This window comes from Nicotiana attenuata, chromosome 7 (assembly GCF_001879085.1).
Source record: "Nicotiana attenuata strain UT chromosome 7, NIATTr2, whole genome shotgun sequence".
NCBI lineage: Eukaryota > Viridiplantae > Streptophyta > Magnoliopsida > Solanales > Solanaceae > Nicotiana > Nicotiana attenuata.
The window spans coordinates 106,335,956-106,350,257 of record NC_031995.1 but is presented as its reverse complement, the minus strand read 5'-3'; the positions used below and the strand labels follow the sequence as shown (position 1 = coordinate 106,350,257).

The following is a 14,302-nucleotide window of genomic DNA, read 5'->3' as shown; positions in this document are numbered from 1 at the left end:
AAGAATATCAACAATAGAAGCTTGCTCCAAAGTCGTACCACTGCTTATCGTCGTCTCCCGGATGCTCGAGTATATGGTAAAATCGCAATCCCGGCCCCGTTATTAATTTTCTGATTTTTCTTTTTCTTTTGTTTTTTTTTAGAGTTAGTTTCTGTTTTTTTTAATTTAATCCATTTTCTGATTATGTTTGTCTTTGTTAAATCGCTTCGGCGATATCGTGCGTTCCGTTTTATTTTAATAGCTAATTTTTGTTTTGCTCATGTTGGTTCACAATACATGTGTTGAAATTTAATTACATGTTTTAATACTTGGTTTAATTTGAATCAATAGGTTGATATTGGTGTTGTTAAAATCTGAAATTTAGATATTTTTATAATGAAATAGGGTACTAGTAGCTTTATTTTAGTAGGGTGGCTGAAGTGACCCTTTGGCTCCTGCCATAGCAGATTTCAGGCTGTCCTTTCACCTTTTGGACAGCCTTTAGCCCACAAATTCAGCCTCTTTTGGACAGATTTTTGGGGAACCAAAATCTGTCCAAAAAGTTGGCTTTTCTTTGCCTATTTAAGGGCTGCCCTTTCTTCATTATAAAGCACTCCAACACACTACAATTGAGAAGGAAAAACACACAAAAACATTAAAAAATCAGCACTTGAACACATGGGAAGTAAGCTGAAATGGTGAGCTTTAGGAGTTGATTTTAGAGTGCAAACTTTTAGAAAAGTATAAGTCCTCTTTAGAGTTCGTTTCTGGGTTTCTCCTCTGAATTTTCGGGCTGTTTTAACACGGATTTGCTGCTGATTTTGCTGTTGTTGTGCTGCTGTTTTTTATGCTGGTTGAATTGCTGGACTACCATTTATTCTTTTGCTATTCAGGTAATCCTTTAAGACTCGTAATGTATGTATTTTTAGCAATGGGAATAAGTTGATATGTCAGTAGTTTTATGGATTTTTAAGCATGTTTTCAAGCTATTGTATTCGAGTAACAATGTTAAGTATGCCATGAATGACTTTAGGTGTATAACACATAGCATGAGTTTGTTTTAGTTGCTGAAATTTCAATGCAACATTGCTTCTAGGATTGCTGTTTTTTTTCTCGAATCTGGCCATTTTTGCCATTTTTGCCATTTTTGCAAAGTGTTTTTTTGAATCTGGCCATTTTGCCAGCTTTGCAAAAGTGGCTATTTTTGTAAAGTGTGTGTTTATACAATTGTGGCTATGTAGTTAATGGTCATAAATGCAAACTAAGTTAAAGAACCAATATTGTATCAACTTTGGGCCTTTTGAACCAAAAAATAAAAGCTGGCCCATTTACCTTAAACAACAAAATTACCCTTTTCTTCTATATAGCATTGGGCCAATAAAAATCCATTTCTTGGCCCATTTTTTAGTAATAAATTCCAGCAGCCCAAGAGGTCTTTACAAGCTGGCCCATTTCCCCTTTTAACAAAGAAGTTGGCCCATCCCTTTAAAATAGATAGAGTTGGTCCAACATTTATTTGCATAATATTTTCAATAATAAGATTAGAAAAAATAGAAATAAAAATCAGATTTTTTTATATACCAATTAAGTAACTCACTTTCTTCCAATTAATTATATCGAACGCTAGGCAATTAGTAGGTGCGCTCTAATTCCACGGTTTCGCTTGCGTAACGTGATGTTCAACATTCAATAATTTAATTCAACAAGGTCATACAATATTCGTTAGTTTTCCAGTTGATTTTTAGTTTAATAAACTCTTTGCCAAACTCGCGGATTCGCTTGCGTAGCGCGATAATTGACCTTTTAATAAATTTCAAAAAAAAAATTAATAATTAAACTCTTAGAATGTATTAATTTTCCTAGAAGTAAATAACTTGCTAACAATTGTTTGTCATGACTGCGGATTCGCTTGCGTAGCGCCGTTATGATTAAATAATAAATTTCGTCGATCACGCATTCGCTTGAGTAGCGCGACGGTTGACTTGTAAATTTTAAAGAGCTAATTTTCTCAAATGTAGTATTTTTTTTTAAAAGTATTACAAATAATTGATTGTCATGATTTCGGATTCGCTTGCGAGGCACAATTATGACAAATTAATTAATTATTTTTTATTCGATCACGCATTCGCTCGCGTAGCGTGGTTATGACATTTTTTATATTATTCAAAAACATTCTTTGATTTCTCTAATAATCAAGAGATAAAAGCGGATAGGTACAACATGAAAATAATATAAATCACAGTTTGTCCAAAATTAATTCAAGCCAAGTTTAAGTCAATAAAGCGACCGTGCTAGAACCACGGGACTCGGGGAATGCCTTATACCTTCTCCCCGGTCAACAGAATTCCTTATCCGAACTTTGTTTTCGCGGACCGATAAAAATAGAGTCAAACCTTCCTTTGACTAGGGATTCAAATAAATGGTGACTTGGAACACCGAAAAAATCAATTCCAAGTGGCGACTTTGAACAATAAAATAATCCCTACTCAACTTTTTGTCACTTTAATTGGAAAAACTCTTTAACCCAGACATACATATATTTCGGGGGTAGGTGGGAAGGAGGGGTGTGACAGATAATGGTATTATGATCATTTTGACACACATAACACTAAAAGGAACAGAGAAATCTACATGTAAGAATCATTTCCTTTCACTCTTTTGTGCTTTCTTTTGGTTATTTATTAGAATTATTTTTTTTGTTTTGTCTCTCTAAACTTCTTCAAACCTTTTAAGTTTGATTTTATTATTATTATTGAGGCCGGTGTTGGTGGCTATAGTACTACTCTTTGTGTAATTGAGAAAATAAATCACTCTACTATGATCAAATCTGGTTGGTTACGTTGTGCCTTATATCTTGGATGATAAATCAATAGCAGATAATATTAAAATAGGATATGACTAAAATTGATGCATAACAAAGATCATATTAACATAATGGCAAGAAGAAGATAAACTCGAAGAAGTTCACGAGAGAACGAGTACTTGTATCTAATTAAATTAAGTAGTGAGAAGGTATAATATGACTTTCTTATCTTGCAAGTAATTTTCAATTTAAATGTGAGCTTATGAACTCATTATCTTTAATTTAAAGTCAATATCCGATAAGTCATTTTTGAATATGGATTTGGAGATTAAAAATTAAGCATTATGTGCTGCTCTATGAAATAGTTCAATAAATTTAGAGGCTATGGTTATTTCCAACTTACAACAATCTATTATTTGTTATGAAGTAGTAATATTTTATTTTGATTCGTGCAGTAAAAATGATATGACTGCACAAAAATAATTTGCTTCGAGGTTATGAAAAGCATTACTTTAATATTTTTTTTTCTAAAATCTGTCTATGAGAAAAGTTACTTTTATTATATTTGAAGTTTATAAATGGCTTCAGCTTTCATAATTTTGCAACTACTTTATTTGAGATTTTCACTAAGAAAATCTCATATTGTTCTCATAATTAATATCTTTTGTTGTTTTGTGACGACCCAAAGGGTCATCACCTGTTTTCTCACTCATTCTATGCTTCCGGGGCCTTGAAAACCTCATTTAGGCTTGCCTCGATTTGCTTGCGCAGTCCGGGCGCGTAGCCGGAAAGCTTAAATATAAATTCTGTGTAAAAATTGATGAATTTTGATATTAATATGAATAAAGTTGACTTTGGTCAACATTTTGGGTAAACGGACCCGGACTCGTGATTGGACGGTCCCGGAGGGTCCGTAGAAAAATATGAGACTCGGGCATATGCCCGGAGTCGAATTCCGAGGTCGAGAGCCCGAGAAATAAATTTTTCTGTGAAATTGTTTTTCAGAAATTAATATGGAAAATTGAAAAGGAAATTGATTAACACGTGTTGGTATCGGGCCCGTATATTTGTTCCGGCGCCCGGTACAGGTCTTATATGTGGTATAAGCGCTTTCTGTGAAATTTGGTTGAAATCGGACGTCATTTGACGTGTTTCGGACCTAAATATCTAAAAATGAAAGTTTATGAAGTTTGATGAAAAAGTGATGATTTTGAGGTTTAATTCATTGATTTTGATTTTATTTTGGCGGTTTGATCGCGCGGTTAAGTTCGTAGGATGTACTTGAGTTAGTGTGTGTGATTGGTTAGGAGCCCCGAGGGCTCGGGAGTGTTTTCGGAGGTGTTCGGGATAGTTTTGGACTTAGGATGATAGCAGATTTTCTGCAATTTTTGCACAGGCATTCCCTTCTTCGCGTTCGCGGCCTTCAGCTCGCGTTCGCGATGCTTCCCAGGTCCCCTTCTTCGCGTTCGCGTCACAACTCTCGCGATCGCGTAAGCCAATTTCAGGACCCCCAGAAATTCCTTCTTCGCGTTCGCATTCCACAGTTCGCCAACGCGTAACTTTACCAGTTTACTCATCGCGTTCGCGTGGCTCTTCACGCGTTCGCGTATAACAATTCCTGGACCCCCCCCCCCAGTCTTTCTCTTCGCGTTCGCATCATCCTCATCGCGAACACGATGGTCTGTTATGTCAACCCTTCGCGAACGCGGCCTTGCTCCCGCGAACGCGAAGGGCATTTTTGCCCAGTTATTTTAAAAGCCTAAAAACAGAACAGTGACGGGATTATTCCAAATTTCACACGAGCTCTTCTTCTCCACAGCCCCTAGGCGACTTGTAGAGCGATTCTTCACCAAATATTCTTGGGTAAGTATTATCTAACTCGTTTTCNTTTTTTTATATACCAATTAAGTAACTCACTTTCTTCCAATTAATTATATCGAACGCTAGGCAATTAGTAGGTGCGCTCTAATTCCACGGTTTCGCTTGCGTAACGTGATGTTCAACATTCAATAATTTAATTCAACAAGGTCATACAATATTCGTTAGTTTTCCAGTTGATTTTTAGTTTAATAAACTCTTTGCCAAACTCGCGGATTCGCTTGCGTAGCGCGATAATTGACCTTTTAATAAATTTCAAAAAAAAAATTAATAATTAAACTCTTAGAATGTATTAATTTTCCTAGAAGTAAATAACTTGCTAACAATTGTTTGTCATGACTGCGGATTCGCTTGCGTAGCGCCGTTATGATTAAATAATAAATTTCGTCGATCACGCATTCGCTTGAGTAGCGCGACGGTTGACTTGTAAATTTTAAAGAGCTAATTTTCTCAAATGTAGTATTTTTTTTTAAAGTATTACAAATAATTGATTGTCATGATTTCGGATTCGCTTGCGAGGCACAATTATGACAAATTAATTAATTATTTTTTATTCGATCACGCATTCGCTCGCGTAGCGTGGTTATGACATTTTTTATATTATTCAAAAACATTCTTTGATTTCTCTAATAATCAAGAGATAAAAGCGGATAGGTACAACATGAAAATAATATAAATCACAGTTTGTCTAAAATTAATTCAAGCCAAGTTTAAGTCAATAAAGCGACCGTGCTAGAACCACGGGACTCGGGGAATGCCTTATACCTTCTCCCCGGTCAACAGAATTCCTTATCCGAACTTTGTTTTCGCGGACCGATAAAAATAGAGTCAAACCTTCCTTTGACTAGGGATTCAAATAAATGGTGACTTGGAACACCGAAAAAATCAATTCCAAGTGGCGACTCTGAACAATAAAATAATCCCTACTCAAGTTTTTGTCACTTTAATTGGAAAAACTCTTTAACCCATACATACCTATATTTCGGGGGTAGGGGGTACAAAAAGAGGTGTGACATCGATTGTTGTTATTTGGCTTACCTAGCGGGTAAGATTAGGTGCCATCACGACTAGTCGGATTTTGGATCGTGATACATTAAGTATTCGTGATCATGTAGAAAGATCATGGGGGAGATTATGGAGGTATGGGAGTTACAACCATAAGTATTGGAGTAGTGAGAGTTATGGAGATAATGGAGAGAAATAGTGGGTGTTATTCATTTAGGAGTTATGGACATCCACCATAATCTAATGTTTCATAACACTTCTTACATTTTTTCCTTTAACTTGGCTATGTTTCTGTACAGCTGTAGTTGCGTATAATCTTACGGCAAAATACATAAGTTACTACCTCAACTATGGACCAAATCCCTGTTATACATCTTTTACGGACGAAAATAACTTTACACACTCAACCTTTCCAGAGTGTGTCTAATACACACTAATTTATATTTAAGCATCTCATAAAAAGTGAGGCATGTCACGCATCAATAACATAGTGCCATGTGTCATTAATTTTAAAATAAAGTAAATTAATGTAAATTTATAAATATACCCTTAACTATTCTCCTTCCATCTCTTTCTCTTCTCCACCAAATTTCCATTGACGCCGACCACCATAAAAACATCCACAATTATCAACTTCCGATTATAAAGCCAAATCAGAAATGCAAGCATATTAGTCACCACCTTGTGAGTCCAGATTCAAATCTAACATAAAAAATAGGATGCAAAACTCAAAACTCCATTAAAATTGGTTATGGCGAGATCCGTGGCTGCTCAATTCACTCCGGTAGAGTCGGTCAAATCTCGGCTTCTTTTGGCTCATCTCCGATATCCCTCAATTACCAAATTAATATCCTACCACATTAAATTTGTGTTCCTAAGTTGTTACAACTAAATTAAGTTTCAAACCCAAATCTATAAAATTCTCTTATATAGATTCCTTTTAACTTTCTTATCGATCAGTAACGAACGCATAGAGGATGAGTTATGGGGAAAATGAACAGGGGGGGGTTAAAAGTGAAGGAAACCAAATATTTTTTTAAAAAGCAAAAATTAAAATTTTGACACGTGTCCTTTAAGTAAGAACTGGGAGCAAAATTCTTCCGCTTAACGCACTTACAATTTTTGTTAAACACGCGCGTTCCTACATAGAAAAAGTAGTGTCTATTATACACACTCTGAAAAGGTTGCGTGTGTAAAGTTATTATCGTTCACAAAAAATGTGTAACAGGAATTTGATCCATAATTAAGATGGTAACTTATTATTTTGCCATAATCTTACACCCGACACCTTTCTAATATATCAGTCCAAAACCTATTGGCATAACAATGTGATAATGTCAACATTAATCTATATACCATCATATGTACCGTTCAAGAACTATATGATAAAAGTTGGACTCCTGTTCCAACATTTAGCCAATTTAGTTGCTGAAATTTAATTGCAATAATAAACCCTTGATAAATAAAAGACATCCTTCAACATTAAATTAATTGCCTCGTAGGTGGAAGGTGAAAGCCTGGGTGAATGGAGTTTAATTGCCTCTACTCGAACTGTCTTCTTATTTTGGGATTCGAATTGGAGGCAAATATGAGGTCAGTAATTTTATTCTTTAACCATTCTTTGGTACAAACAATATGATCAGTAATTCATCTAACTTTTGGCTAGACCTTTTATATATATATATATATATATATTTATATATATATATATATATATATATATATATATATATATATATGACCCATAAACTTCAAATTTTGAATTCATCTCTAGAGTGGCAGAGGATTTAGTATATGTAGTTTGTCCCACAAGATTTGGATCCGACTCAGATTTTGTCCTCTAACGAAGTAGCGTTCACTTTTTATTGGATTGAACGTGTTTATTTATTTTGACCATTTTAGTATATTGGATTTGTGCATTGGAACTCTTTGTTTAGCGAATTCTTTCCTTTACTTTCTTTATGATTTCGTTCTTACAATATTTGACTCCTAGTTCTGCAGCATTACTTGAAATGTTGTAGGCCAAATATTGTTGGGTCTTTCAACTTATGACCTTGGTGAACATACAGTTCATTGTAACGTTTCGAAGAGGATTCAGAATTTAAATTTGATAGATTCGACTTTTAAAGTTTTTAACATTAAACTTATGGGTTGTTTAAATTATGACTACAGAATATAGTATTTATTGAAATTTTAGATATTTTTTCACATACATATTCATGTTCAACGTAAAAATAGTAAATTTATTTTCACCCATTTTCTTACTTTAAGATAAATTCAACCAAAACGCTTTCAACCTATTCCAATCTATCCAACTCATCATCCAACAAGGCCTAAAATACAGTGAAAAACCAAGAATCACTGGCTTATCACACCTCAAAAATAGATTTGGATTACGTAATAAGTATATGGAAAGAGATTATGGTGAGTTTATTAGTGACTGATTAATTTGAAAAAGGAAACTGAATCTGATACTCAAATTACTAATAATTGACTAACAATTAGTTAGAGCCCGTTTGGACATTAGAAATTTTTCCCTTTTATTCAAAATTTTTTTATTTTTTTCGAAATCAGCGTTTGTTCATAAAATTTCCAATTTTCACTTGAACATGCATTTTGAAATTTTTCGAAAATTTAAAAAACTCTAAAAGGCTGTTTTTCAAAATTTTCACTCATATCACTCCAGAAACAACCCAAAATTATGTTCATGACCAAACACAACTCTAATTTTCAAATATCATTTTCACTTGATTTTTTTTTCACTTTTTTTGGAATTTTATAATTCTTATGTCCAAACGTCCACCAAGTTCATACTTTTCTCACCTTTACCAAACAGTAATATTGTCGAAGCTATCTTTATCCAAAAAGTGATTATTCCATTTCAAAGAAAACTATTCCATACACTCTCTAAGTGAGAAAATAAAACATTAACGAAGAACTAAAATTAGCTCCATTACGAAATCAAAGTGCTACTGAATTGAAGAAGGAAAAAAAAAAGGAAGCATAGAATTGTGGACGAAAAAAATAAATCGAAAAGCTACAATAATAACCTCTCTTATATAAGTATTTTTGTAAATGGAATGTAAGAATACAGAATTGTGCTCTATGAGATTGCTAGCACTGCATCATGATTTTCCATTTGTGTAAAGAGAGGCAGAAAACATAATAGAAACAATATTATTTTTTTCTATACATCCGATATTTAAAATATACTAATACTTAATGTAGATTCACACCTCGTAGCGTCCACTAATATAGGGGAAGTGTTTCCTACATAAAAAAAATTTATTCTCGAAACTCAACTCAAACTCGAGAGCTCAGGTTAAATGTTGAGGGATGCATCATCCGCCCCACCACCAATTTGTATCAAAATCGTATTGATATCTTCAGCAATATTCTTGGCATCGGATGAAATTCCAAATAATCCAGCATTGGCAAATCCTGCACAATAAATACTTTTCTCCCCTTTCCAGTGATAAGGACTTCTCTTTTTTGGCATCCCATTTTCATTGAATAACACTCCATCATCCTAGAGAAAGCAGCAGTTTTTTTTCATCTCAGAAATATTTTTCTAAAATATTAAATATCATTTTTATCTTTAACTTGAAATCATAGAAATTTCAGAAAGATGCATAGCTAGAGCCAAATTTGAAGTGTATATAACATTATATTTGCCTTAATTATATTTATTTATCAAATACCTTGAGCCACTTTGTAACTGTGCTTTTGTAACCTGTAGCAAAAACCATGGCATCAAACTGTTCCATCATACTATCAGCAAATTCAACATAATTTCCTTTGATTTTCTTGATCGAAGGTAAAACCTGATGACAAAAAAATGATTTAATCATAAAATCAGGAAACGTGATAATAATAACAACAACAACAATAACAACGATCCAGTAAAATCCCACAAAGTAGGGTCTCGGGAGGGTTGTGTGTACACAAACCTTACCCCTACCCCAATGGGGCAAAGAGGTTGTTTGTGATAGACCCTCGGCTCAGAAAGATGGAAATAATAATAACAATATTACTACTACTACTACTAATAATAATAATAATGAAAAAATTTAATCCCTCTACCTTGATTTTTCCTGTTTTGATTTGATCCACAGTTCCAACATCAATAACAGGAGATCTACCAGTAGCTTTCTTAAGATAAAAAGGACCCTTGTTTGGCCTATGTAACCCATAAACAGAAAGATCTCCATATATTAATCTGCTTAAAATCATCATAGTTTTGTCCACTATATTACAAGGAATGTATTTCAGTAAATTCATTCCCATTTGGACTATTTCCTTCGTGAGTATGTGTACCTATAAACCAAACAGAAACATGAGATTTTCATTATACATACATACTTAATTCAATGAACTTTATTTTACAACAAAATTGAAAGATTTTTTTTAATTGATTTTCCGTACAAACAAGTGCATGAACCTAAATGTAGCTTGGGATTCAAATTTTATGGGGGGAAAACTGATATCCCATTAATAAAAGCATTTGATAGTATGAATCATAAAAAATATTTGGCTAGATGATCTTCCGTAAATAAATAATTAAATATAATAACGTAAGTATATTTCTTCTTAGAGTATCAAGGGTGAAATTTAAAAAAAAAAATAATAATAACTTCTAATTGTATTCTAAAGCAGAGGTGAATCCAAATTTAAACCTGATCGATTTTTATGGTTTTTAACATAGAATTCATTATACTTTAAAATTTTAATCTACTATACGTTAAAAATTTGATGAGTTTTCATATATATTTCGTATTAAAATCAATATTAGGTACTTCGGATAAATCCGTTGCCAAAGAGTTGCATCCGTTGCGACTATTCTAAACTGACGAATAATTTGAACTAAATTTATTTTTGATTAAAGTGAGAGATAAAAAAGAAGAGAACTTACAGGGCTACGAACAATAATGGAGGTCTGAGCACCCCAGTTAGACAAATCATAGGCAATTTCCATACCAGAATTTCCACAACCAACAACTAGAACATCTTTACCTTCAAAATTCTTGCCATTTCCATACTCACTAGAATGCATGATTGTTCCATCAAAGCCATCTAATCCTTCTATTTTTGGAATAAAACCTTCACCATTTTCTCCAGTAGCAACAACAAGAAACCTAGCAACATAATTCTCAATAATATTTTTTTCGACGTTCATTGCCTTAACATGCCATTTGTTATCAACATAGTTGAAAAATGCAGACTCAACGGCACGTTGATACAAAGGATTAACACTGAAATTAGTGATATAACTATCCAAATATTCAAGAAAACCTATTTTGGACACAAAAGTTGGTGAATTAGGAGGAAATGACATGTAGGGAAGTTCACAAAATTGATTTGCTAAGTGAAGTTTTAACCTATCATAAGACCTTTTTCTCCATAAAGAAGCACAACAATCATCTTTTTCTAAAACTAAATTTGGAATATTTTTGAGGTTTAGACAAGCACAAGTAGCTATACCAGCAGGACCAGCTCCAACTATGAGAACTACTGTTTCTTGCTTCATTATATTATTGAAACTTTTCTTTTTCTTATTGTTTCTCTATTTTCTTTTTCCTTTTCTGTTGGTCTTAATCCAATATCTTATCTTTATATAGAGAAGAAAATTCAACAAATAAAGTAAATAAATCATTATCCACAGTCTTATATATGTAAATGTAATCTTCTATTTAATGCTGAAGTAATTATGTCTATATATTAGAGATATTAATTGATCATATCTTTTTCATTTTTTGTTACATTTTTATCGTGATTGCCACATTAGCATAGTGTGAAAGATATATATTCATAGAGTTTGAATTTTTCGCGGGTCAGTTCAGATATTAAACTACTTACTCTATATTATATTATTTAAAGTTAAATGGTGGTGGCAAATATTATATTTTTAAGATAAAAAATAATTTGATGACATACGTGTTTGGTGTAAACGAAAATGTTTTCTCGAAAAATTATTACTTAAAAAATATTTTAATTTTTGAAATTTTCAGTATTGGATCAGTGAGTGGATATTAACTTTGAAAAATATTTATTAAGAGTTCAACAATGTCAATAATTGGATAATGCTTCACATTGTATTGAAAATTTAATAAGACTCTTTCTTAATATTGATAATAGTATCAACACCCCTTCCTTCGGTAATTAAACAAATGCTGAAGTAATTATGTCCATATTAGAGTCATTAATTGAACAAATCTCTTCATGTGTTGTTAACTTTTATGGTGACTGCCAGATTAGCATAGTGTGTAAGATATATCTCTAGAGTTTGAATTTTTGGTGGGTCATTTATTTAGATATTAAATTACTTACTCTATATTATATTATTATTCAAACTTAAATGGTAGAAAGAAGTTTACTGTTGGCAAACAGTATATTTTCAAGATCATTTGATGATATGCGTGTTTGGTGTAAAGGAAAATATGTTCTTAAAAAATAATTATTTCAAAATATATTTCGAGATTCTCAGAATCTTTGAGTGAAAATTAATTTTTGAAAAATATTTATTGAGATTTGACTACAATGTCAACAATTTGATAATGCTTCACAGTGTATTGAAACTTTGATAAAACTTTTTCTTAAGATTGATAATAATATCTATGCATTAGTTGGAAAATAAATTTTTGAACCCCTTTCTTTTGATAATTGAACAAATGGTGAAATAATTATGTCTATATTAGAGTTATTAGTTGATCATATCTCTTCATGTGTTGTTAATTTTATTGTGATTGCCAGGTTAGTATAGTGTGAAAGATATATCCGTTGAGTTTGAATTTTTGGTGGGCCAATTTAAGTTTTAAATTACTTACTCTATATGTATATTATTCAAATTTAAATGGTCGAAAAAAACTTACTGGTGGCAATATTATATTTTCAAGATAAACTATGCGTGTTCAGTGCAAAAAAAAACGAACATTTTCTCAAGAAAAAAAGATTATTTCAAAAATATCTTTTGACTTTTAGTATTTGATCGATGAGTGAAATTAATTTTTTAAAAATAGTATTTATTAAGATACAACTATGTCAACAATTGGACAATGCTTCATGTTGTACTGAAAATTTGATGAGACTGTTAAAATTGACAATCATATTTACGCATTTGTTGGAACAAAAACTTTTGAACCATTTTTTTAAATTAAATAAACTTTCTTAATCACCAAAGTAAATTATATTAACAAATCCACATCTAAATTTAACTTATTCAGTTGCCTTTTATCACTCCACTTGTTTGACCAAAAATGTTCAAGCTTTTTGGGTTAAACAAATTAATGAAGAAAATAGAGGATAAATCTTAGCCAAGGATAATTAATTCTAGATCTAAGTGCATTGGATAAAAGAATGAGATATAACAAAACATATAGCTCGATTTAAGATCATTAAAAGACATCAAGTACGACAATAAACTTACATCTTTGGAGTATCGTTCTGTAATGTAAGAGCAAAGAAGAAAAAGAAGGAATGTCATTGATAACTATGAGATCTATATTTATTGATCTCGCAATGATGATTACAGAGATTTGTATTTGCTATCTAAGCCATTTCTTGGTCTTCTGTATGGGTGGGCATCGGTCGGTTCGGTCCGGTTATGAATATTATCGGTTTTGCCTATCGGTTATCAGTTTACAAATATCATAACCCGATAACCAAACCTATAAGATATTGGTTATCGGTTATCGGTTTACCCGATAAGATAAAATAACTAAAACAGTTTCGCAATGTATAAAACAGTTTCGGTATAAAACTGTTTTGCTAAAACAGTTTTATAAGATTTTAAGAACTATTTTGCTAAACTCTTTTCAGAACTATTCTATTTCACAAAAATTTAAATTTACTGCAACATCCAATAAAATAAACACTAATCAAAGTTTCTATCTTTCATTCTTCAACCCAAAAAGTATAAACAAAAATTCCAATATCAGTCAGTGACGAAAAAACAGAATATCGGTCATATTTTCACTTCGACACTTTCTGCAAATACAAGGGATCTAAATGAATAACAAATACAAGTGTTCTTAAGATCTTCTTTGTTCAAACGATTAGCAGTAACTCTTTGTACATTGATATCTACTTTTTTACTCTAGTACAGAATTATGTATATAGATTAAAAAGTTTATTAGTTATGAAATACAAATTTTATAACAACTGACACAAGATAACTTTGTAACAACTCAACAATTAAAGCACACGACAAATCTCACTTCAGCTTTCAAACAAACTAAGAAAAATCCAGAGCCAGAATGCTTTCAAACAAACTAAGAAAAAGATGAAGCAACTAAAACTTACACGAAGAATTAAGATGAAGCTGAAGAATGCGACTGAAAAATCTGATGGATCTGAGAAATGAAGTGAAGATGCGACTGAAGAGTGAAAGAAAGAAGCTGAGAAATGCGACTGACGCCGGCCTGAGTCTTGACGGGCTGACTGGTGAGGGCGTGAGGCGGAGAAACTGAGAAAGAATAGGGAAATCAAAGAGTGAACTATGAAGTATGAATTATAAAACCCTAGTATGTATATACTTAAGGGTAAACTAGTAAATTAGTTAATCCTTATTGGGTTATCGGTTTTACCCAATAACAGAATTGCCAAACCGAGCCCGAACCGATAACCCAATAAATAAAAAAA

The 14,302-nt window shown here is 32.3% G+C and overlaps 1 protein-coding gene across 1 annotated transcript; it reads right to left on the bottom strand.

Annotated features, from left to right (window-relative positions):
* Positions 8,804-11,192, bottom strand: LOC109230612 (probable indole-3-pyruvate monooxygenase YUCCA11). The gene is made up of 4 exons (XM_019396074.1): positions 10,578-11,192; positions 9,749-9,982; positions 9,367-9,489; positions 8,804-9,194 (listed from the first exon to the last, which is right to left on the bottom strand). The coding sequence occupies exons 1-4, from the start codon at positions 11,190-11,192 to the stop codon at positions 8,988-8,990; spliced, it is 1,179 nt and encodes a 392-aa protein (XP_019251619.1). The 3' UTR covers positions 8,804-8,987.

Bases quoted from the DNA above. Each gene is read 5' to 3' on its own strand.
- LOC109230612 (XM_019396074.1), bottom strand. From the start codon at position 11,192: ATGAAGCAAGAAACAGTAGTTCTCATAGTTGGAGCTGGTCCTGCTGGT. The intron at 9,983-10,577 runs GTAAGTTCTCTT...TTTGGTTTATAG, and splicing joins CCATTATTGTTCGTAGCCCT to GTACACATACTCACGAAGGA. The intron at 9,490-9,748 runs GTAGAGGGATTA...TTTTGTCATCAG, and splicing joins TCAAAACAGGAAAAATCAAG to GTTTTACCTTCGATCAAGAA.